Genomic DNA, 26,355 nt, shown 5'->3' on the forward strand with positions numbered 1-26,355 from the left:
TTTGGTTCTCGGATGATTTTTTTTAAAGAAGAAATTAGATGCCACTCATAGGGGTGAATGGGTTAAAAAGGCTGGTACATGTACCTCATGAAACTAGACAACTAACCTTGATGTCTTCAACACTAGATTAGGTTTCTCTCTGGTACACTCTAATGTTTTGTTTGACCGAGATTTGATGACCACTGGTGGTTAATGTGATGGTAACATTCGTTTATTTGCAAAGGGCTCCACCCACGACGATGTTCTTCTGTTGGCGACTTCATTGTTGCGTGATGTGGTGAAAGCTGTCATCATGATGGATCGATCGCTGACTGTTGTGGTAGGTGTCGTTATGAAATGATCACAAAAGCCTAATTGATCGTGGGTTGACATCATTATTAGCCAGTTAGATTTTCAAGTTAAAACAGGAAAACTGAATGAAACATGGGAAAAAGCGAGTGTTTAAATCAGGATTAGTTTTAGTCTTGAATTTGATTGGTTGGGAGAGTGGCGCGTGTTTTGTGGACCAATCACAGAGCGAAGTCAAGCAAAAATGGATTACTTTCGATAAGCAATTGCAAATGGTTTCACCAGATATTCCACCAAAAATTGATTGAAATTCTTCTTTTTGCGACTCTGATAGTTTTTCTTTCTAATTTAGTGTGTACTGCGTTTGATGCATGATGCTACAGTCTTTTCCAAGTTTTGATTTATTTTGAAACGAACGGGACATTTCTTTCTACCTGCTCACTCTTGGATAGTAATTATTGTTTGCGCGCTGATTGATTTATTGCCACACATGTGAGTTGTGTGATTGGCTCTTCACTAGCTGTTGTTTTAAATCCGGATTGGATTGTTTTTTTTTTTGTATTAGGGTAACTATGTGGCTTGTTTGATAGCCATGCTACAACAGATGGACGAGAAACATTACCAGATGTACGTACAACACTTTCCAACAGACCAGGATCTGCTGGTGAGTTTCATTATTATTTATCTTTTTTCAATAAAAAAGTCTCTCTTTACATGATGATTTTGACGAAGGTTTTTTATTTTTTTACTTACCTTTACAGAAAAATAAAACGACCCCCCAAAACGTGTACACATGCATGTTTTCCAAAAGCAAAATAGGGAAAGTCTCCATTATATTTTTGAACACACTAGCCAAAGGTGTTTTGTTGGATGGTGTTTTTTTGGAAGGCATCAAATGTGGACTTTGTGGTATACAGCTTTTCCCAGAGAAGTTGTCTGAAAAAAAGCGAAAAAAAAAGTGTACGCGACAACGTCGAAAGGTATTGTGGGTAGTTTCCAGGTCACCGTTTCCTTGACCTCAGGATTTTAGGGTAATCTGATGAAACGTCACTGCAAAGACGAGGCATCGCGGGTTTGACGAAACTTATTTTTTTTTTTTACTTTTAAAAATTCACTGATTATCAGATACCCAGGTTACCTTTTTGAGATTGTCGCGTGCACCTTTGTCTTTTTTTCTGACAAACTTTCTCGAAACTGCTGAAAGCACGAAGACATACCTAGACCACGAGCAGTCCTTCCTTTTCGGCGAAGTCCGTCGCGCGAGTCAAAAAAATATCAGGGAAAAAAATGTTGATGTAAGCGCGCCGCGGGAAACTTTTGAAGTGACGCCGAGGCGCTGCAGGAGCTCCACGAGTGGGGCGCTCGAAAACTATACCTCAACTCATTGTCCATCAGGTCGAGTGTCACTCGTAACAAGGAAGCAGGAGCAAATAAAACTCTTCGCGAAAAAATAAAAGACTACTTTTTTTGATAAGTTATTTCTTAGAGATCGATTTCGAGATAAAAATTAGCGATTAAAAAGCACGACGTTTCGACCTCTCTGAGGTCATTTTCAAGTGAGTAAAAGTTTTCTAAATTAGCATAAAAGTGTAGAAAAAGTTGAAATGGATAAAAATGTGGCGAACGCTACAATGTGATAAAATATGCAAGAAAGTGTTAAAAATATTTGTGGTAAAGAATGGAACAATACCTACAAGAACTACTCTACACAAATAATTTGGCGCGAATTGAATTACACTGTTTGTGTAGTATTGGTTTGAGTTCTTTGATAAAAAAGCATTTCAAAAATAAGACAGTCAAATCTATTCTGACACTTTATTAAGATTCTAAAACTTTGTGCGATGTCGTCTGGCTCCATATCATGCTGCTCTCTGAGGTGGTTTCCGATTGCCGATCCTTTATGTTCCTCAATTCGTAGGTGAAGGTGTCGGCACGTGTAGCCGACATACCTTGCATCGCACAGGCCACACTGAAATTAATACATGCCTTGTTGACTCAAAAGAGGCGGCTAAGCTCTGCTTTGATCTTCCGCTTGAGGTCAGCAAGCTGTCTACGTACTACGTTCGCAGATTTCTGATCTTTGAAGGGCAACACGATTCTGATCGGGGCTTCTTTTTTACCAGACACTTGGGTACGTGAATCCTCGGACACTTTTGATTCAATGAATTGGCGGACGGTAGACGGCGGAAGATCGTATGGATAGCGCAGTCGAGAGAAGATCTCTTTGAGGCGTTCAAATTCCCCATGAAAAAACTTCCACGTAGAAGAGAGTTGAGTGCGATTCAATTCGCGCCAAATTATCTGTTAAGAGTAGTTCTTGTTATTGTTGTTCCTTTGTTTTTGCCACAAATATTTTTAGCACTTTCTTACATATTTTATCATATTGTAGCATTCGCCACATTTTTACCCCTTTTAACGTTTTCTACATTTTTATGCTAATTTAGAAAACTTTACTCACTTGAAAATGACCTCTGAGAGTTGGAAACATCGTGCTTTTTTATGACTACTCTTTTAACTTTGCCTTCCGTAGGATTTTCTTATGGAACTTTTCATGCTGTTTCGTGAGTTTGTGAGCAACAACATCTTTCCTAAAGACTGGATGGTAATGACCATGGTTCAGAACAGGTGTGTGGCTCGGCCGATCCATCTAAATTGCTTTATTGAGAACCTTCTTAAATAATGAAACTCATGGTACCTTTTTGTCTCGTGTACTTAACTGCTGGGGATATCGTAAACCTCGTTTCGCTGCCTGATTTTTCATATTTTGTGTCAAAACAGTGTGATCTTAAATGCCATTCAGTATTTTTCTGAAGCGATGCAGGAGCACTTTGGAGCAGGAGCATTTGAAGATCAGGTCAGTCTTTTTGTAGATACTTTTCCGATATTAAGCCGTTAACAAGAAAGCTTGCAGATAAGATGGACGAATGTTGAGACCGTAAATTACAACTGAGGTACGAGAATTTGGTGTTACATCAAGATAACAACTTCTACCTGATAAGTTTGAGTATTCTCATTACCTGTTTGCTGGATACTATATGGATATTATAGGCGGATTCATGCTGACGTCATTGTTTACATTTTTGCTCATTTGCATACGGCTTTACGGAAAGAAGGAAGCATGTTAGATACAAATTGACTTCAGGCAGCTAAAGAGCTAGAAAACCTTAGTACATGGTGAAAGTTTTAGCTCTTTGGGTGTAATATTCAAGGAGAAATAGTCCATCAAAAACTGCAAAATTTCTGGGTGGCAAAAGCGCTAATGAGCTCATACATTCTATGTAAAATTTGGAGTTTTTAAACCCGTGTTGCACAAAAAGTGTTCAATGCATCAGGCTCGTATTCATTGGCCGAGTTAATCGTACTTTGATCTTTCGATATTCAGAACTGATTTATTTTTAGCTCCATCAAAAACTGAATTGCTTATGCTAATGAGGCAAATATTGTAAACAAGGACTCCCCTATAGGGAAAAATTACATGTTAATCACCTCAAGGAATTAAACGTTGAACTTGCGAGCGCTAACTAGAAGGATATAATTTTACTGAAGGTTATTGTCGACTGTTGCATATGATTTAATGAACGAAAGGCCGAAAATGAACACGAAACAAAACGCTCATTTCCTTTCTGTAAAGTAACGATTCACATTTGTAACCAAATTAAATTAATTGAGAGCACTGTTGGTATATTGTTGTTTTGGTAAATATTTATTTCTCGTTATTTTAGTTGTGGAATAATTTTTTCCATCTGGCCGTGGCGTTCGTGACTCAGGAATCCCTGCAGTTGGAATCGTTCAGCACCACAAAACAAGACAAAATTTTAGAAAAGTGAGTACTTAATTTTTAATTTTTCTGGTACGAGTGTTGGTGAATACCACACCACCTCAAACATATCGTGGAAATCTAGAACAAAAACGGGACAAATGTCTTTCATAACAGGTTAAGAAATTTGAGCTCTAGTTATTCAGGAGCATTTATCCTGTGCGATTACAACAAACATCTTCAGTTTAAAATATCAGAGGGAAAATACTCAAATATCCGCCTCACAGTATGTTGAAATTTCCCGAAAATTTATGAAGTTAAAGAAGAATAACAGTTTAGTTTGTTTTCTTGAAGCAAAGGTGTTTTACAAACCTTTGAGAAAATCTAACGTAATGTTTAAGGGCCTCACATTCAGGTAAATTTAAACTACACTATATCATGGACAGATATGGAGCCATCTGTGGCTGCAGATGGTAAGCGTTATAATCTTACTTTTAGACCAAAAGATACAGGTGTCAGAAAGTGATCGCACTGTTTTAGTTTTTCTGCTGATAAAAGGGCTTTGCAATGCAATTATTTTAAACACAAAGAGCAGCATCGCGTTTTTGAGTCGCGGTAATGAGTTCTGTGCTACTCAACCAACGGTAGCTGACAGAGTTTGTTGAAGGTCATGATTAAGTGCATTGTGGAAACAATACAACCTAGGGATATAAGAACCGTGACCATCAATGCAAGCACCATTAGTGGATTGGGTCCCTTGTCATACTTGTCTTTTTTACCACAATCGTAGCACACTGAGTAATAAAAGAGGTGGCAACCAAACACCAGGAACGGAAGTAGAGAAACGAAACCAAACATTTGACCCCAATGCTTCACGTCTTTCGTAGTCGAACAGTCGCCAAAGTAAAAGTAAGCGATTAGCGTTTGAGGGAAAGCTTCAAGCCACACTTTTACCGCACCCATCCAAAGATGAATGGCCTCGCTTGTCTCGCCTCTTCTGTAGTCGCCGTTGCAGCATATTTGCGCGATTCTGTGACTGCATAGTAGTTTTCGTGCTACACTGATGGCAATTCCAATTCCCAAGAAGGCGAGAAGGGCAGCAGTGACATTGTCGCTGGGATTCCTAATAATCTCTCCTTCGGAATACATAGAATAAATTAAGACATCGAAGACCTTGTCAGGTACCTCAACCAATATCAAAATGCCATGAAATAGCACATTAAGGAAATCGCTGGCAACAGACCGCATTGCATACGATTACTAGACTGAGACTGATTTGCGCATCAAGGAATGCCTTTGTGTGTTGATGTACCGAAAGAGGAATGATTGGCATTTTCCTAACTTTGTTATGTGATTAAGAGTCAGTACGTGTTTCCTGTTTGTCGAAAAACGGGTCGCGGATTGGCCCAGCTTTTTGTTATCGTCGTTGATTGCTTTATTTGTTCAAAACCATAACAAAGTTTAGTTGGCGGTCTTGAAATGTCAGGGATTGTTCACTCATATAAAGTGTCACAATTTCTAAGAAATTGTACTTAAACTGAGGATCACTTTTGAAAAATGTGTCTCGGACAAATAACGCAAGTTAACAAAATATGTACAAATAGAGTTTGAAGGTGAACTGCTGACTGTTTATGAAAAGTGTCTTTTCTGGCAGAGCAACGTGTTTACTTTTTGAGTACAGATAGGAACAGACAGGCTCACTTGGGTGACGAGTAGCCCTACTTGTTTTTTTGTGGAGCTGTAGATTTGCAAAGTTCAGTTGCTCAGTTTCCGAAATCTCGCCTCACCACTCTTAATTTTATTTCTTTTTTTCGAGAAGTAAATTAACTTGTTTTGTGGGAAGGTAGGCTAGCTGCGTTACCGAGATTGCAGTTTTGAAATCCAAGCAATCGGTTCGGTGAATTCTTATCTGAATATTTTCGTTGAGCTTCATTCCAGTAGCCAAGTTTGAATTCCCACATAAACAAGGGTTCTGAAAAATTGAACCTCTCAAGCGGGGTCTGGTGAAAAGGGCGTGGAATAAAGGAAAGTGTCGTAAAACGTTTATCTGACTCAAGACTGCTTTCCCACTCGAACTTTCGCATTTGGGAAAAATTCAAGGGAGCTTTACGATTGCTTAAGACTGAATATAAAGGCCGCACTGTTCTTGTAAACTGAAACTATATCTATAACTGCATCTACGTTATCTGATCTTCGATGATGTTATCCACTAGGTACATGACAAAGCGACAATGAGTCTTGTTACCAAGACTCTAAGACCAAATACAAATTGTTTTTTCTTTTTCGATTCACGATGAAAAACAGTGAGTGCACCTAGTTACGTTTTTCTCCAACGAGTGGTTTGTTAGTAAACTTACACGCCACCCTATGTGGTAGAAAGCTAGAACAAACTGGAAAGATATCTGAAATTACAACTACTGAAATTCAAATACTATTCGAACGCCAGTTCATGTTTTAGTAAGCATGCATGGAATATTTCTACATTGTGCTACTCGTAACTTGAATTAAATAATCATTAGACATTAATGCTCAATTTGTGTTCATTAAAGATAAAAACATCATTATATCTAATTAAATGTACCAGTAGTAACATTTTCGATGGGCTCAGCAAGTGAGGGTTCTTTATATGCCGCACAGTTATGAATAGTTACATAAGCCATAAAACTCTTATTTACAAATTACAAAACTAGCTCAAAACGGTCTGAAGATTTACACTCAGACCGAATTACACTACATTTTGATCCAAGAAAATTACCTTCGAATGATATTTAAAGTCAAAATAACCTTGGATGTTCAGTGCGGATGATCGCTATAATCTAACTGGCAGGCACTTGGGTTGAGTTCGATTGTATCCATTATCAGTATCAGTGATGACTTCTAATACATTTCTATCAGTATTAAGTGCTTTTCAATGTCTACTTGTTGTCCAAAGACCAGTTTTAATTCTTTTAAGTCTTGCTAATGTCACGTTGTTTCGTGTGGCGGACAGAAATTATGGAAAACCATAATTCATTGGGCTGTTTTAACAATGCAGCCGAAGGATAATATGGAAGTAACAATCAAGCCAACATATATTAAAATCGCGATCAGGGGATTCCGCCTCTTGCAGTACCTGTTTCCCTGGCCGCAATTATAGCACGCTGTGTAGTACACGAGGTGGAAATAGAACATCACGGACGGGAGCAGAGAAAAGAAATCAAACGCTTCACCCCAAAGACTCATATCCAGGGTTCGTACGCGTCTTGAAAACCCTTCAAAACCCTTGAATTTTAGGAGGCCGATTTCAAGGCCTTGAAAGTACTTGAATTTCGTTTTGGGTCCTTGAAAGTCCTTGATTTTTTATCGAACAACATCGAAAAATATCTGCTTTTGTTTTGCACCATCGGTAAACCCAAAACATAGATGTTAACAGAAAAATTTTTCTTGGTTTTGAGGTAAAATTGTCATTACAAAAAGTCCTTGAAATGTCTAAGTAGGGTCCTGGAAAGTCCTTGCAAAGTCCTTGAATCTTTGGCCTGAAAAAGTGTACGAACCCTACATAGCAGATGTCGCACAGTTTCCAAAATAAAAGTAAGCAATCGCCGTACGAGGGACAGCTTCAAAACACACTTTTGCAGCAGTCATCCCAAGATGAATGCCTTCGTTGATGTCATCTTTGCTATAGTAGCTGTTGCAGCACTTGTGCCAGACTTTCTTTGCAGAGATTATTTTTTGTATTACACTGATGACTAAACCGACCAACCAAGAGGAAACGAAGAGGCAAAAAACCAATGTCGTAGGGATTGTAAACGTACACATCTGTGAAATACCTGTATAAGATATAGACTTCGACAGCCTTATCAGCAGCTTCGATTAATATCAGAAAACAATGGTACAATACACAAAAATTGCTGTCAACAGAACACATATTTGATCCACAGACTTGATTGTTGCATGCATCAACGGTCATCAAGGAAGTAGGCTTAAGTAAGCTGATGTCTTGGTTCAGGAATCAGTGACACGTGGCATGTTGCTGACAAAAGAGCAAACTAGAATGGCTGTGCTTGAAAAAAAGATAGTATTACTTTGTCATATTTGGACTCAGTGTTACAAAACATGTCAGCATCCCACGCACAAATCTCAAGTGTTATTCAATATCAGTTATTTTTGTTATTTCCGAGAAACTGGGCTTAAGACTTTGCCTAAGTCTATCCACAGACCCTCTTTCTCCAGGCGGATGAAAACGCCATCTAAGAATTTCGGAAGGACTTTCCGCACCACAAGCGAGAAGCTTATAGTAAATCTCGAGATGAAACTTAATTTTTCAGACGCTCCAAACTGCGCTTTTGATCGTTGAAGTCTGCCGCTTTTCGGTGTCTGTTGTGGCGTTAACCAAGATATTTTGGGTTGTTTAGAGCGTACAGCGTTCGGTAAAGGCTATTATGGTTTTAATTGTACAGAAAATGCCCACCAAGGATGCCTTCAGGGTGGAAGATACAGCAAGGAGCGTCAGTGAATGCGGCCTCTCGTCATGTTGATATTTACAATAAGGGCACCAGTAGTAGATTAGGTGGAATAAAAACAGGATAAAAGGGAGCAAGGAAAAGAAACCAAACGCTTGACCCCATTGTTTTAAGTCATCAGTTATCGCACAGTCACCAAAGAAAAACCTTCCAAAGAGTGCCTGAGGGAGAGCTTCAAGCCAAACTTTAGTCAGACTTGTCCAAAAACGAATGGCTTCGTTGGTCCTGCCTTCGCTTGAGCAACAATGCTGCTTGATTGTCAGTACAGACAGCGTGATTCGTGTCAAGCTTATGAGAAGTCCAATGATAAAGAAAGCAAGTAGGGCATAATAGACAGTATCTTGCGGATTGTTAGATATCTTTCCCTCGTCATATTTCTTTAGAATGACGGCGTCCACAACCTTGTCGACTATTTCGATGGATATCAAGTAAACCTGTACAAAAATAAGAGCCCCATAACATTCGCTTCTGGTAGAACTCATCCGGCATTCGATGTTAAGCAAGTGATACGCCGCCGATATGAAATTGCTACGTGCGCCGATTGAGCAATGTCGAGCGGATGTCTGGTTTATCATATCGAGAAAATGCAAATGGCCTCCTGTTTGCTCAAAGGGAGAATTGGATTGGTTACTGTTCGTAGTCGCTGTCCTCGGCTGTCATAAGCCTCTCTTAAATACCTGATTAGGACGGCATACGGTAAATTATGGACTGGACTGGACTATTGTTTGGACGATTTTTTTGGACTATTTTTTGGACGATTTTATAAGGGGGGAGGCACACCTTTAGTACTCAGGGAGGGGTGGGTGCAGTCAACAAGTACTGAGGGAGGGGTGGGGGAAGATTTTTATTACTCAGGGAGGGGTGGTAGGTGGTTAATGGAGTTTACTCGATCGTAATAATTATTTTAATCGGTTTTTCGACTGACTTCTCCTACATCAACATTTTGCGCTGGGCCGCGGCGTTTCTTTAATTTTTTAGCCATGCGAAAGCGAAACTTCCACGTAAACACTGGACTTTAATTATTATTGAAAATATCGCGTTTACGATCCTCCACTGTTGAATTGCCAGTCTGGCATAGCTTATGCGTGTGCCTTTTGAGTCGACTTGTGCACCATCAGTTTTCTTTTGTATAATTACCAGATTTATCTATCTTTCTTTTGTCATTGACGTTATCAGACGAGATCACAGAATTTCCGTTCCTTCGCCTTTGACTTAAGCCGCAAATATAGAACTCACAAGCGCTATCGCAATTTTAACGTTTGTACGTTCACTGTATGAAATCATTTTTGGTACAATCGAACAAAGCAATATTCTCTCAGGTGTCTCGTTAACACAGACCTCGAAAACGCAGACCGCAGACCGCACACCTCGAAAACGCACATCTCGAAAAACGTGTATACAGAGTGTAATTAGCAGATTTATGTCTCTTCCTTTTGTCATTGATGTTATCAGACGAGATCTCCGAATTTCCGTTATGCGAAAGCGAAACTGCCACGTAAACACTGGACTTTCGAGGGACAGCTTCAAAACACACTTTTGCAGCAGTCATCCCAAGATGAATGCCTTCGTTGATGTCATCTTTGCTATAGTAGCTGTTGCAGCACTTGTGCCAGACTTTCTTTGCAGAGATTATTTTTTGTATTACACTGATGACTAATCCAACCAACCAAGAGGAAACGAAGAGGCAAAAAAACCAATGTCGTAGGGATTGTAAACGTACACATCTGTGAAATACCTGTATAAGATATAGACTTCGACAGCGTTATCAGCAGCTTCGATTAATATCAGAAAGCAATGGTACAATACACAAAAATTTCTGTCAACAGAACACATATTTGATCCACAGACTTGATTGTTGCATGCATCAACGGTCATCAAGGAAGTAGGCTCAAGTAAGCTGATGTCTTGGTTCAGGAATCAGTGACACGTGGCATGTTGCTGACAAAAGAGCAAACTAGAATGGCTGTGCTTGAAAAAAAGATAGTATTACTTTGTCATATTTGGACTCAGTGTTACAAAACATGTCAGCATCCCACGCACAAATCTCAAGTGTTATTCAATATTAGTTATTTTTGTTATTTCCGAGAAACTGGGCTTAAGACTTTGCCTAAGTCTATCCACAGACCCTCTTTCTCCAGGCGGATGAAAACGCCATCTAAGAATTTCGGAAGGACTTTCCGCACCACAAGCGAGAAGCTTATAGTAAATCTCGAGATGAAACTTAATTTTTCAGACGCTCCAAACTGCGCTTTTGATCGTTGAAGTCTGCCGCTTTTCGGTGTCTGTTGTGGCGTTAACCAAGATATTTTGGGTTGTTTAGAGCGTACAGCGTTCGGTAAAGGCTATTATGGTTTTAATTGTACAGAAAATGCCCACCAAGGATGCCTTCAGGGTGGAAGATACAGCAAGGAGCGTCAGTGAATGCGGCCTCTCGTCATGTTGATATTTACAATAAGGGCACCAGTAGTAGATTAGGTGGAATAAAAACAGGATAAAAGGGAGCAAGGAAAAGAAACCAAACGCTTGACCCCATTGTTTTAAGTCATCAGTTATCGCACAGTCACCAAAGAAAAACCTTCCAAAGAGTGCCTGAGGGAGAGCTTCAAGCCAAACTTTAGTCAGACTTGTCCAAAAACGAATGGCTTCGTTGGTCCTGCCTTCGCTTGAGCAACAATGCTGCTTGATTGTCAGTACAGACAGCGTGATTCGTGTCAAGCTTATGAGAAGTCCAATGATAAAGAAAGCAAGTAGGGCATAATAGACAGTATCTTGCGGATTGTTAGATATCTTTCCCTCGTCATATTTCTTTAGAATGACGGCGTCCACAACCTTGTCGACCATTTCGATGGATATCAAGTAAACCTGTACAAAAATAAGAGCCCCATAACATTCGCTTCTGGTAGAACTCATCCGGCATTCGATTTTAAGCAAGTGATATGCCGCCGATATGAAATTGCTACGTGCGCCGATTGAGCAATGTCGAGCGGATGTCTGGTTTATCATATCGAGAAAATGCAAATGGCCTCCTGTTTGCTCAAAGGGAAAATTGGATTGGTTACTGTTCGTAATCGCTGTCCTCGGCTGTCATAAGCCTCTCTTAAATACCTGATTAGGACGGCATAGGGTAAATTATGGACTGGACTGGACTATTGTTTGGACGATTTTTTGGACGATTTTATAAGGGGGGAGGCACACCTTTAGTACTCAGGGAGGGGTGGGCGCAGTCAACAAGTACTGAGGGAGGGGTGGAGGAAGATTTTTATTACTCAGGGAGGGGTGGTAGGTGGTTAATGGAGTTTACCCGATCGTAATAATTATTTTAATCGGTTTTTCGACTGACTTCTCCTACATCAACATTTTGCGCTGGGCCGCGGCGTTTCTTTAATTTTTTAGCCATGCGAAAGCGAAACTTCCGCGTAAACACTGGACTTTAATTATTATTGAAAATATCGCGTTTACGATCCTCCACTGTTGAGTTGCCAGTCTGGCATAGCTTATGCGTGTGCCTTTTGAGTCGACTTGTGCACCATCAGTTTTCTTTTGTATAATTACCAGATTTATCTATCTTTCTTTTGTCATTGACGTTATCAGACGAGATCACAGAATTTCCGTTCCATGGCCTTTGACTTAAGCCGCAAATATAGAACTCACACGCGCTATCGCAATTTTAACGTTTGTACGTTCACTGTATGAAATCATTTTTGGTACAATCGAACAAAGCAATATTCTCTCAGGTGTCTCGTTAACACAGACCTCGAAAACGCAGACCGCAGACCGCACATCTCGAAAAACGTGTATACAGTGTGTAATTAACAGATTTATGTCTCTTCCTTTTGTCATTGATGTTATCAGACGAGATCTCGGAATTTCCGTTATGCGAAAGCGAAACTGCCACGTAAACACTGGACTTTAATTTATATTTAAAATGCTGCGTTTACGATCCTCCACTGTTGAGTTATCTTGTGCCTTTTGAGTCGACTTTTGTGTGCACTATCAGTTGCTTCATGTTTTCCTTTGTGTATACAGTATTTTATTACTGAATTTATCTATCTTCCTTTTGTCAGTGATCTTATCAGACGAGATCGCAGAATTTCGCACTACACCGAAATACCTAGTTAAACAATAGAGTGTTTCTGTCGAGGAACTGTCGGCTGATAGTTGCCCGGCGGAAATTTGATGTTCTAAAAACAAATATGCTGGTTTTAAAAACATCAAATTTCCAAGGGGCAACTATCAGATGATAGTTCCGAGACATAAACACTCTATTGTCTTTATTGTTCACCACTAAATTTTCTTCCGCGTACCAGTTTAAAAATAATCAATATTATGACGATCAAGTAAAACCTCGATTAACCAGTAGTGCTTACAATTACCACCACCTACCACCCCTCCCTGAGTAATAGCACTCTTCCCCCACCCCTCCCTCAGTACTTGTTGACTGCAGCCACCCCTCCCTGAGTACTAAAGGTGTGCCTCCCCCTTATAATATCGTCCAAAAAATCGTCCAAAAAAATCGTCTAAAACATCGTCCAAAAAATAGTCCAAAAAATAGTCCAAAAAATAGTCTAGTCCAGTCCAGTCCATATTTTACCCTATGCCGATTAGAACTCATAGTACATCCGGTAATAGATTCACGGATAGTTTAGGGCGGTGCGTGGTAAGAATATAACAAACTAGACGCATAGCTGCGTGAACTCGGGCTTTCAATATCGTACATCTGGAGTTATCTTTAGGGGGCTGCCATATTGCCATTGTTATTGTCGTCACGCAATTTCGTCATTGCCGGTCATGAATAAGTCTACTTGTGTTTATTTTAGTCTGCTGAAGTGTAATGAATGTTGTTATGGTTCTAGACAACTGTCAAAATAATATGTGTGACTTTGTATGTATTTTAAAGCGTAATAGCCATCGAATTTCTTTCGCGTACATCAAGCAAGGAATTGTTCATTCTACGCATACGCTCACACTTCACGCATGCGCGGTAGTGGAACTGCGTTTTGTAACTGAACGCCGGAAAAAAAAAACGAAGCCGAATTTATACCTCGGGCGTTTCCTTCGGAAAGCCCGAGTAACCAGGATAGCTTCTCTTCCTCGTTCGCGCGGGCCCTTAGAAACGCTTGCTTGGAGACTCGAGTGTTAGCTGCACAGAAGAGATCCACATGTGCGCAACAGATTTGTAGTAATGTCTGTAAAGGAGGTCAGATTTTCCAAGTTAGATCTTCAAAGCTACAAGGTTTTAATCTTTCCATTGTTTCAACTGGTAAAAATTGTGGACAAAGCTCGAAACGTCATAACGATTTATCTACCCCAACCACTTCTTGAGTCCTTTTTTGTCGATAACCCATTAAATGTGTCCCTGCAATGGGTGTGTTGGAAAGTTTGTCACACTTTCTGGTCAAGAAAGATATCGAACAGAGACCCTTACACGAGAAATGGCTGCCAGAATTTGGTTACAGAAATCAAATGCAGAAGAATCCGACGGCTGAGCCTCTGATTGGGTATAAATGAAGCTCCCTACAGTTGCCCTGTAAGGTAGCCCCTGGTTGGTCTAAAACCACTTTTACGATAACTGTCGAGCGCTCATGGTTGAGAGCCATAGTTAAGAAGGTTAAAGATCATAAAAATGACGTAACATGTAACGTAACGCTTAGCAATCCTCGGCATGTCGAGGGAAAAATTTCTCCTGTAAAAACAATTGCAAATTTCTGAAATGTGAACAGTGACGAATTTCCGAATTTTGAGATTGGTGCACTTGGAGAAAGTTTTAAGGAAGAACTTGTCGAGATGGAAGAAAAAGCGGAGGAAAATTTTTTCAGGAAAAGAAAGCCAGTTCTTGGTTCGCAACGTTGAAAAATTACTTCCCGACGCCGAAGCAAAGGGCAGAAAAATTAAAACTAAGTGAGTGATAATAACAATTCAAGGTAATAGAGTCTACTGCCATCCGTTACTTACTGGTCCTTACTGGTATTTCATGTAAAATAACACAAATTAAAACATTAGCAGCACAAACAACAAAAACAATGATCGATCGTGTTTCGTGCGCGTGAATTCTCCGAAAACTTTGGCGCACTAACCTGGCATAGAAATTTGACAGGTATTGCAAAAAGGCAAATCGACCAAATTTTTCATTGTCTATAACCTTATTGATCATAGAAATGACATCAGCAGTGTTCAAAATTTTGCAGTGGTTTCACTCGGCCTAAAGTTTTCCTCTCATCGTTAAATTCATCCCTCCAAAGGGCAAAAGGTCAGCTAAAACAAGTTTCATCACCGTCGACAGCGACTTTTCTCCTTTGAGGGGGTAAATTTCCAGGCGCCATAATGTGTGTATTAATGACGTGAACAAGGAGGAAAACAGACTGCACGCACGTGAATACAACTGCAAAGGTTTTATTGAGCGATTTCCTCGCGATCGTTTTTTTAGAACGTCGAAACAACATGTTACCATATATTTCCTCCCAGCAACTTATTATTTGCCCTCTGGCGATCCCAGAAACCTTTGCGCAGACAGGAAGATCCATTCATTCCGATTATCAGGAATAAAACGCCATAATTTGATGGTTTCCGCTACGAGTTGTATCAATAATAAATGGGTAACAATTACTCCACTATAATTCCTAAACCTCTTACCGCGATACTCTTTTCCACATGGCAATTTGAAGAGCGAGTTGTAAATTACTGTAACATAATAGATGAAGTTTTTTTTTTTCGTCAAACGGATTTATAACATGGTTCTGAATACAACCATCAACACAAACGTAACCCTGTAAGAAAGTTTTTAACATGTGATTGAAAGCATATTGGTCGTTAAATGATAGAAATACATGTTGTTCAGGCTTTAGAGTTCAGTCTGCTCACATGGTGTGTTGAAATCGGTTATTGATATACCAAGAAAGATACAGCCAATCAAACAGAAAAGGAAAGTGATAACCGCGGCGGAGTACACCTTTACTCGATGTTGCTCATCCAAGTAAGAACAGGAGTAGATACAAAAAAACAAAGTAGGGAGCAGGATTGGCGTATTGGTGAGAGCGCTCGCCTTCCACCAATGTGTCCCGGGTTCGATTCCCGGACCCGGCGTCATAAGTGGATTGAGTTTGTTGGTTCTCTACTTTGCTCCGAGAGGTTTTTCACCGGGTACTCCGGTTTTCCCCCCTCCTCAAAAACCATCATCATTTGAATTTATTTAATTTAGAGTTATTTGGATTTACACACGACCCCACAAGCTGTTCAGCTTTAAACATTATCGTGTCTAAATAAAGGTGTTATTGTTACATGGAAAAGGGAAATATGGAGAACATGTCGAAGACTTGAACCAGAGGTCCCGCAGAATCCTTTGGTGCGCAGTCGCCAATGTAAAACTTCGCAATAGTTGCCTGAGGGAAAGCTTCAACCAACGTCTTGGCCCAACTCAACCACAGATCGATAAAAACGTGCGTCTCCTCTTTGATATTGTCGCCACTGCTGAGGAGTTTCACTCCCTGATAGTAGAAAAAATGCGTGGAACTGCTATGGAGAATGCAGTGATATAGAGTAGCCCAAGAACCCAAACAACACTCTTAGGATTGTTAGTAATGTCTCCGTTCGCATAGCTTGAAACTATAAAAAGATCGACAAGCCTGTCTGCTATTTCGTAGGCCGCCAAGATGATTCGCAAAAATTCACACATGGAGTTCTGACCAATTCAGACACACTATACTCGTCTTTTCCGTCGTAATGAACGCGACTTAAGATGCTACTGCCGTTTAGGTTTTTCGGCGGTTATCGGTAGGAGAATTTGCTATTGGATATCATCAGGACGCATTGAATTCAGACCGAGGCAGGCAGGTGTGGATGCTGAGCAACTATGAAATGTTATTGTCGAACTGGATGTGACTGATCAGCATATAGTTTACTTAACCATTAGTGTGAATGTGACATTTTACCAGAAATCGAAATATAAATTAGGAAATTCCAAACAGGAATGGTCCGTGCGCTAATGCGATTTGACTTCTGAATTGACGTTTGAAAAGTCATTTCGACTTGTTGATGCGCAGTGAATTTGTGGGACCTTCTTTAAAAGAAAAAAAATCCCAAAACCAGCTCATGAGTTTTTTTTTTTATTTAATCTTGAGTCCTCTACTAAACAACAGTCTATTCTTGGAGAAGATGACAGCGTGAATTAATGAATTAAAAGAGCGAGTGGTCGTAGTTTTAGCCTTTCAGTGAAATCATAGATTCATTTATTACAATCGGTCACAGCTAAGTTCTCTTGAAGCGGCTTTCCGTGCAAAGAACTCACGAGTACTCTAGTATAGTACTCTAGAAACCACTGCAAATTTTATTTGAGTACTCTACACTAAACAACAGTCTATTCTTGGAGAAGATGACAGCGTGAATTAATGAATTAAAAGAGCGAGTGGTCGTAGTTTTAGCCTTTCAGTGAAATCATAGATTCATTTATTACAATCGGTCACAGCTAAGTTCTCTTGAAGCGGCTTTCCGTGCAAAGAACTCACGAGTACTCTAGTATAGTACTCTAGAAACCACTGCAAAGTTTTTTTGAGTACTCTACACTAAACAACAGTCTATTCTTGGAGAAGACGACAGCGTGAATTAAAGAATTAAAAGAGGGGGTGGTCGTAGTTTTAGCCTTTCAGTGAAATCATAGATTCATTTATTGCAATCGGTCATGGCTAAGTTCTCTTGAAGCGGCTTTCCGTGCAAAGAGCTCGCGATTAATGAATGCGTTGAAGCTTCCAGAGAATTCTCGGCTTCCCCTTTTTTCCTTCTTTATTTGAAAATGTCCGTTGATTCTGGATTTTGAAACACTTCATGTTGCGGCATAATATATATATTTTTCAGTCTGGTTGAGGCGCTAGGGACGCAGGAATGTCTGCAGTTGGAACTGACCCTTCGGTCCAATAAACAAGAAAAACTTTTGAAAACTTCGCAACTTTTTATCAAACTGACCTTCTAATGGCTGTTCTTTGTCTATTGCAGTATTTCGAAAACTATTTCACTGCTCGGTGACTCAATATAATCATAATCAAAGCGAAACATGTCGGTAAAATAGCCAAAGAAATTTGTACCCAGCCACTCAAAGCTGTTTTCTTTTTTCTCGGAACTCCTCCGAGTGACAGCATTGTTAAAGCCATTGTCTGATCTGAGGTTTGTCTCCCCGCCCGGGACTTTGTATGCAGAACAAATTACACTTCGCTAAAATCTGAGATACTACTGTAGTTAGGCTGGTATTCAGTTTGTAATTAGAGCAGTGTTTAAGGTTATAGGTTTATGATCAAACTACCAAGTCAAAAACTCTAGTTTCTTAAATTTAGATACTCTAATATACAACTACAACGCTCGCTTCTCAGGATTCTTGGGCAGTGTCGTTCGTACTGCTGCATTTTTATTATTGTGGCTTGCAGAGGTTGTCGAAAGCCATGATCGATTTGTATGCGAAATAAGCGCCCACTACGGATGGTATCAGTGGGATGATAGTTAGCGCCCATGCTGGATTCGGTATATCATCAGAATCATATCTTTGAACACCGTGAAAGTAGTAGTAACTGAATAATTGGAAATTATACGTAATGAACGTAAGCAGAGAGAAGATGCTAAAGGCTATGTCCCCGATCTTCAAGTCATTCGCTGTAGGACAGTCGCCAAAGTAAAAGTGAGTAATTATCGTTTGAGGGATAGCCTCCGACCACACTTTCACCAACGTCATCCAAAGCTTTATGGTTGTGTTGGCGGTTCTGCCTTTACTACAGTCGCCTTCGCAGCATAGTGTAATGATTATGTATGAGGGTATTGCAACACGGAACATAGTGATGATAATTCCAATCACCAGGAAGGTAATAAGAGCCGAGAAGACACCCTCTCTGACGCCCTCTACCAGCAACACGGAATAGAGGAAGGCAATAAGAGCCGAGAAGACACCCTCTCTGACGCCCTCTACCAGCAACACGGAATAGAGGAAGGCAATAAGAGCCGAGAAGACACCCTCTCTGACGCCCTCTACCAGCAACACGGAATAGAGGAAGGCAATAAGAGCCGAGAAGACACCCTCTCTGACGCCCTCTACCAGCAACACGGAATAGAGGAAGGCAATAAGAGCCGAGAAGACACCCTCTCTGACGCCCTCTACCAGCAACACGGAATAGAGGAAGGCAATAAGAGCCGAGAAGACACCCTCTCTGACGCCCTCTACCAGCAACACGGAATAGAGGAAGGCAATAAGAGCCAAGGAGACACCCTCTCTGAAGTCGTTGGATATCTGAGCTTTACCGCGGTTCTCTTTGTCACATGATTTAAAATGAATTAGTAATAAAGTACTGCGACATTAAAGAAGGGGATCTTCTTTCGTCAAATGGATCTATAAAATGTCTTTAAATACGATTAAGAACGCAAGCCTAACTCTGTAAGAAAGGTTTTAAAAAGCGGTGGAAAGCATGCTGGTCCTTCAAAGGTAGAAATACTCGTTGGTGTTCAGATTTTTAGAGTTCAGGCTGACTACTGACATAGTTTGCCGAAACGGGTCGACGAAATAGTAGCAAAGCGCAGCCAATCCAACCGACAATGACAGTGACAACCAAGAATTGTCGCTTCCGCTTTACTTCTTCGTTGGAATGACAGAAATTCTGTATCACTTCGACATCGTAACGATGAAACTACCAAAAAATAAAACTAACAGCCAGGATAAGGCTTACTATGGAAAATATGTTGAAGGATTGAACCAAGTATTGCACAAATTTCGTCGGTGCGCAGTCGCCAAAGTAAAACTTCGCAATTGTTGCCTGGGGGAAAGCTTCGATGCACATTTTTGCCAAACTCATTTCAAGGATTGTTGGTGATCTTCCCGTCCTTATAGCTGTAACAACAACAACAACAAAAAATTTTATTTAAGCTTTATACGGAAAATTACAATGCTTGCGCCCGCAAGTAGCTAGGGCTATTCGACGCGGGCACAAGAGAGGATAATAAAAAAAAAAGAAAAGAATTCTATAGAAAATGAATATTTATATGTATAATTATAATATATAGACGAACAATCTAGTTGGCCGTGTGGCTTATAGACAGAATGAAACAGGAGGGCAGACTGTAGTATATGCTGGAAGTACACACAGTTATAATTTTGAGAATTGGACTCTAATATCAGCAATTCTTATATAATCATCCTCTTTTTTCAGAATTTCAAAGAGTTTTTCCTTTATTGCGCTTTTGAATTGATTTTTTTTAAGTGTTTTGATAGGAAGTGGAATACTGTTCCAGATCAAGGTGCCAGAAATAGAGAAGGCTCTCTTATATTTTCAGTTCTAACTTGTTCAACATAATAATTTTCATTGGTAACAGATCTAGTCTGGTAACCGTGGACAGAAACCAGCTTCGTGAACATGTTCTTAATGTTATCAGGAACGAGATTATTGTGGACATCGTACGTTGAAAGACTCATTTGCTCAAAGCACGAGAATGATATCGCCAACTGCTTAGTTTGTAAGAATAACGGAACTGCATGAGCTCTCGGATCAGCGAAGAACATTATCCTAAGGGCTCTCTTCTGAAGAACTAGTTTATGAAGATGCGCTTCAGCAGTGTGACCCGGCCCCAAGCACAAATGCCATAGCTGATATAGGGTAAGATTAAGAGTGGTATGGTTGCCATATTCGGACAAAGCTTATCAAAATATGATTGACGGCGGCCCTCAAATGTAAAAAATAAAACAAGTTAAATCTTATTTAGTATCACATTTACGAAGAAACTGACCTTGTAGACGTTTGTGGGAAACGTGTCTTGATGAGACGTGACAACAACTGCGTGGCTACGAATGTGAACTGATTAGAATTTTCCTAACTTTGCCATGTGATTAAGAGTCAGTATGTGTTTCCTGCTTGTCGATAAACGAACCGCGGATTGGCCTTTCTTTTTGCGATCATCACTGATTGCCTTATTTGTACAAAACCTTAACAAGAGATGTTTAGTTCGCAGTCTTGAAATGTCAAAGATTGTTCAGTCATTTCAAGTATCACAATTTCTAAGAAATCTTATTTAATGGGCGGGATCGTTTCCGAAATATGTGTCTCAATAAGGTCGGTTGCGCTGGACAAGGAACACAAGTTAACAAAATGTGAGCAAACAGACGGTTTGAAGGTGAACTGCTAACTGTTAGTGATAAGTTTTCTTTTTTTTCTGGGAGAGCAACATGTTTACTTTTTGAGTACAAATAGAACCAGATCAGTAGACTCATTTACGTGATGAGTAGCCATTCTTGTTTTTCTGGCAGTGAGGTACCAAGACTGCAGGACCAAATAAATTTTTTTTTCTTTTTCGATTAACGAGGTAAAACAGTGAGTGCTCCTAATCACGTTTTCATTCAACGTGTGGTTTGTTGGCAAACTACACACAACCCTCACTCGTCGAGCGAGGTTTATTTAAACGCAGCACAGTTATTAGGAGTTTTTTTGTTGATTGGAATCATCCAAGTATAACACGAGCCGTAAAACCTTTACTAGCTTAAAACGGTCCGGAGCTTTACAGTCAGATCGAATTAAACTACATTTTGATCCAAGAAAATTACCTAGTACAGGAATGTCCGATTACTGGTAAAGCATTCATTCCGATAATCAGGAATGAAATATCATTCTTGATCTTTACCTCTACTAGTTGTATCAATAATAAATGGCCGGCAATTACTCTAATGTGAGTCCTGAACCTCTTCACGTTACCGAAGAGTGAGTTGTAAAATACTGTAACATAAAATGGAGTTCTTCGTTTGTCAAACGGATCGATAACATGTCTCTAGTACAGCTATCAACGCAAGCCTGACCATGTGAAAAAGGTTTCTAACAAGCGGGGAAAGCATGGTTGTCTTTAGAAGGTAGAAACACATGTCTTTGTTCAGGTTTTTTAGAGTTCAGGCTGACGGCATGTTGTGTTGAAATCGATTATCGATATACCAGCAAAAGTACAGCCAGTCGCGCAGAAAAAGGAAGGTGAAGACCACGGCGGAGTACACCGTTAGGCCGGGTTCAAACGTCGAATTTCACATGAGCCGAACTTGATGCGAGAGTTAAATGCATGTGAATTGAGACGTTTGAATCAATTAAATTCAACTGTTGAATTAAATGCGACTTTCGCCGTATCTGCGACTGAAACAGTCGAAGATTTGACTTGGGTTCGACTTTTGGTTCAAACGTCGCATCTCACATGTGCTGAACTTAATGCATGAAGTACGGGAAATTATTATGATTCATTTATTACCCATAATTCGCCAGAAATTCTGTGAATGCCATGCGTGAAAAAGCCAAAACAGCACACAAAAAATGGTGGGAGACGAAGGAATTTGAAGTTCTTGCTTTGCAAAGACAAATATAGTTGGTTGACGTGCGGTAATTACTTTTGTATGAGGTGTTCGGTTTTTGAACACGAAGACTTGGCTTTCCCGCCTGGCTTTCCTTGGTGGAAAGTGGGAAAAACTGTAGCATATTGTGGGTCGTGTTTCAATGAAATGATGGAACGTGAATCAAGTCAAAGTATCATGACGAAAAGCCAAGATGACGAAGCGAAAATAGAACAAAACAAAAACATCAGTTAAACAATTAAGCAATCGCCCAATAGACGTCTTTGTCTAGCAATTAAGTAGTGCGCCTGTGAATATTGACAGCGATCAGAGTTAAATTCGACAGCGTTAAATTCGACGTTTGAATCAAATGCCGTATTTAACTATTTTAGTCGACTAAAATATGAGTTAAGTTCGGCACATGTGAAATTCGACGTTTGAACTGGGCCACTCGTTTCTGCTCTTTCTCGTAAGTATGGAAGTAGTAAACTGCATAATAAATAAACATGATGAAGGGAAACACGGAGAAGGTGTTGAAGGTTTGAACCAAGGTTTTCGAAGAATCCGTTGGTGCATAGTCGCCAAAGTAAAACTTCGCAATTGTTGCCTGGGGCAAAGCTTCGATCAACATTTTGGCCAAACTCATCAACATGTTGATGGCATGATGGATCTTATCTTTCCTCTCGTCGCCACTGCGGTAGAGGTGCATTCTATGAAGGTAGAGAACAACGCGAAGGACTGTCATGGGCATTCCTAAGCTAAAGACTACCATAAGAGCGACATAAACACTCCCCTTAGGATTTTTGATGATGTTTCCGTCCTTATAGTTGTTAGCAGTGAAAAAGTCCACTAGCCTGTCAGCTATTTCGTAGGCCACCAAGATCATGTGCCAAGAGTGACACATGAAGTTCTGACTTCCAAACGCTACTGGATCCATGCTGTACTCGATTACAGTTTATTCTGCTGCATTTGCAATGAATGAATTGCCAGTAATCGGATCCTTCTGTTTGCGCAAAGATTTCTGGGATCGCCGCGGGGAAAACATTGCAACTTGCTTGATAGCCTGAGTGTCAGGCCTTCCTAAGGGGCTAGGGGAGGGGGAGAAGAGAAGGGAGGGCCTGACACAAATCCATTCAGAGAACCGTGTGACACATCCAAAATCTGGATGCGGCAGTGATTGGATAATACACAATACCCTCTGACGTCATCTCATTGACCGGAAGTAAATACGAGCAGAGCGATCGACATGAAGAAGCCATTTTGATTTTCGATGGGCACTTAGATGTACATGCTATACTTTTATGGATAGAGAGGAATTCAAAAAGGCCCCAGAGGCAGCCCTCAAGTTCTTCCTTGACTGAAGTTGTAACGGCTTTTACGAGCTCTCTGCGTAGTGGTGGACATTTTAGAGCAGCGTTTGCTGCTGCTTGATAATTCTCTAGGCAAAGGTGTTTCACCATCGCACTTCCAATTTATCCTCACAGCTCCTTTCAACCACCCGAGAGGACGAAGGGTAACCAACAAAAACCTAAAGACGAAGAAAATTATGGATTTGTTGGGTACAAAAGACAACCAATTTAACCATAAAAAATTGAAACCTATATGTATCATCTACCTGACTCACCTTTGAGATCGGCGGTAAATATTTTTCTACGTGCAAATTCATAAGGTTAGTTATTTCGTTATTGACGGCTGAATAATTGTCATCCGGTTTGTTGGTTTCAAACAAGGATCTTTTAGACGTTTTTCGCTCAGATCGTTGCCCTTAGGTTGTGTCTAAAAGCGATGGTTCAGTGCCCTTTTAACGCTTTGCAGTGGGGGTGATTCCAGACGGCGATCGCTGGTGTTGAGACGCGCGCCGGTAATTTTCTTGCCTTGATTTCTCAGGAGTTTGAAGAGTGCAGGTACAAGCTTTTTCTGTATTTCTGTCAGATGATTTTCCGCCTGATGTATCAGTGAACGCCTGCTGTAACTCTGTCAACAGTTTGTAGCAATTCACAATCTTCCGGGCGCACTTTTTACAAACAGAGCCTTGACGATCTTGCAATGGCACAATTCCTAAAACACCTAATAATTCCGCAAAAACGAAAGGTTTTCCATTACAGGCCTTTGAAAACTCTTTATTGGAAGTCTCACAAAAAAGAGAAACCTTGGCAACGTAAGCACCGTTTTTTGATCGCAAATTCTCGTTGCAAATTTCACATAAAAAGTTCCCAGGGTCAGTAGCCATACCTGCAGCTTCGGAATTCCCGCTTTTTGATACGTGAGGCTGACAACGCAATGACCGGAAGTGATTTTGATTGGATGATTTGAATTATGCCGTGTGGGGATGGAAGGCTCTCGTAAAAGCATCTGTGTCAGGCGTTTCTTCCTTTCGCTCTCTCCCTTTCTCGCTTCTCTCTTACCCCTTTCCCCCAGAAACGCTCTCAGAAACGCCTTATACTCAGGCTACTTGGTCGAGGGAAATATATATGGCGAAGGTTTGTTTCGACGTTCAAATAAACGATTACTGGCATCTCATTCATTGAATGTCATGGATTAAATTCAGATAGATGTAGGCCGGGTATGGATGCTAACTAACCATTGTTGATTTCGAACTGGGTATGACTTATTTTTGTATGTTGCACGAGCTTTGACAAGCAGTTTTCTAACCCTTGCTGTGAATGTGACATTTTCCCAGAAATCGAAATATAAATTAGGAAATTCCGAACATGAGTGATCTTTGCACTAATACGATTTGTTTTGAATTAGCCTGAATTCATGTCTGAAAAAATTATTTCTACTTGTTAATACGCTTCAATTAAATTTCTGGGACCTTGTTCCAAGAAAAAACATCTTAGACTTAAAACCAGCCCAGCAGCTTTCTTTCTCTCTTCCTTACTTAATCTTGCGTACTTGACGCTAAACAACAGTCTCTTCTTGGAAAAATGCCAGCGTGATTAATGAACCGAACTAGCGAACGGTCGTAATTTCAGCCTTTCAGTGAAGTAATAGATTCTTATTACAATTGGTCATGGCTAAGTTCTCTTGAAGCTTTCTATGTAAAGAACTTTAGGCTCACGATTAATGAAGGCCTTAAAGCTTCCAGAGAATCCTCGGCCTCCCCTTTTTCCTTCTTTATTCGAAAATGTCAGTTGGTTCTGGATTTTAAAACGCCATATGTGGTAACATAATAAATATTTGTTTCAGTCTCGTTCTGGCTTTAGTGACCCAGGAATGTCTGTGGTTAGAACTCACCCTTCGCTCCAATAAACAGGACGAACTTTTGAAAACGTTGTACTCTTAGTATACAAATTTTTCTCAGCAAAATGATCTACCAATGGCTTCTTAGAAGGCTGATAGAGCAGCTAGATATATTGTATATCGAGTCTGTGAATTTATGTGTGATGTCAGGATAAGCCGCATTAGCAGGCTACGATATAATACTATGATCGTAATGCAGTGGCACACTGTTCTGTGTCTATGGGAGTAATTCGAAAACTATTCCACTGCGCATTAATTCAATATAAAGTAATCATAATCGAAGCGAAACATCTCTGTAAATAGCCAAAGAAATCTGTACCTTGCCGAAACTCCTCCGAGTGACAGCAGTGATAACCCAGCGTCGGTCTGATCTCAAGTTTGGCTTCCCACCTGGGACTTTGTATGCGGAATAAATCACGCTTCGCTAAAATCTAAGATACTACTGTACATAGGTTGGTATTTGTGATAAGAGTAGTGTTTAAGGTTTGGTCTATTATCAAACTAACAAGTCAAAAAGTCCAGTTTCTAAAATTTAGATACTCTAATATACAACTACAACGCTCGCTTCGTGGGCAATGTCGTTCGCACAGCTGCATGTTTATTATTGTGGCGTGCAGAGGTTGTCGAAGGCCATGATCGCTTTGTATGCGAAATAAGCGCCCACTACGGATGGTATCAGTGTGATGATAGTAAGCGCCCACGGTGGATTCGGTATATTAACACAATCACATTCTTGACAGCCTTGAAAGTAGCAGTAACTGAGTAACGACTTATCTCCTTTGAGGAGGTAAATTTCCAGGCGCCAAGATTTGTGTATTGTTGACGTGAACGAGTAGGAAAACAGACTGCACGCACGTGAATACAACTGGAAAGGCTTTATTGAGCTATTTCCCCACGATCGTTTTTTTCAAACGTCGAAACAGCATGTTGCCATATATTTCCTCCCAGCAGCTTATTATTTGCCTTTTTAGCGATCCTAGAAACCTTTGCGCAAACAGGAAGATCCGATTACTGGCGACGCATTCCTTCCGATATCACTGAGGAATGAAACCCCATAATTGATGGTTTCCGCTACGAGTTGTATCACTAATAAATGGCTAACAATTACTCCACTATAAGTCCTAAACCTCTTCACTTTACCGCGATACTCTTTTCTATTTGGCTAACTGAAGAGTGAGTGGTAAATTACTGTAACAGAAAAGATGAAGTTCTTCTTTCGTGTAACGGATTTATAACATGGTTCTGCA

The 26,355-nt window shown here is 40.2% G+C and overlaps 1 protein-coding gene across 2 annotated transcripts in view; it reads left to right on the forward strand.

Annotated features, from left to right (window-relative positions):
• The window catches only part of LOC111334291 (dedicator of cytokinesis protein 1), a 64,777-nt gene that overhangs the window by 19,903 nt on the left and 18,519 nt on the right, over window positions 1-26,355 (forward strand). For both annotated transcript variants that reach the window (XM_022939986.2, XM_088751445.1), the window contains 5 exons: window positions 224-319; window positions 854-952; window positions 2,819-2,913; window positions 3,067-3,142; window positions 4,011-4,111. In XM_022939986.2, coding sequence (XP_022795721.2) covers window positions 224-319; window positions 854-952; window positions 2,819-2,913; window positions 3,067-3,142; window positions 4,011-4,111 — 467 coding nt within the window. The remainder of the gene's footprint in view (window positions 1-223; window positions 320-853; window positions 953-2,818; window positions 2,914-3,066; window positions 3,143-4,010; window positions 4,112-26,355) is intronic.

The sequence above is a fragment of the Stylophora pistillata genome, chromosome 1 (genome assembly GCF_964205215.1).
Source record: "Stylophora pistillata chromosome 1, jaStyPist1.2, whole genome shotgun sequence".
In the NCBI taxonomy this organism is placed as follows: domain Eukaryota; kingdom Metazoa; phylum Cnidaria; class Anthozoa; order Scleractinia; family Pocilloporidae; genus Stylophora; species Stylophora pistillata.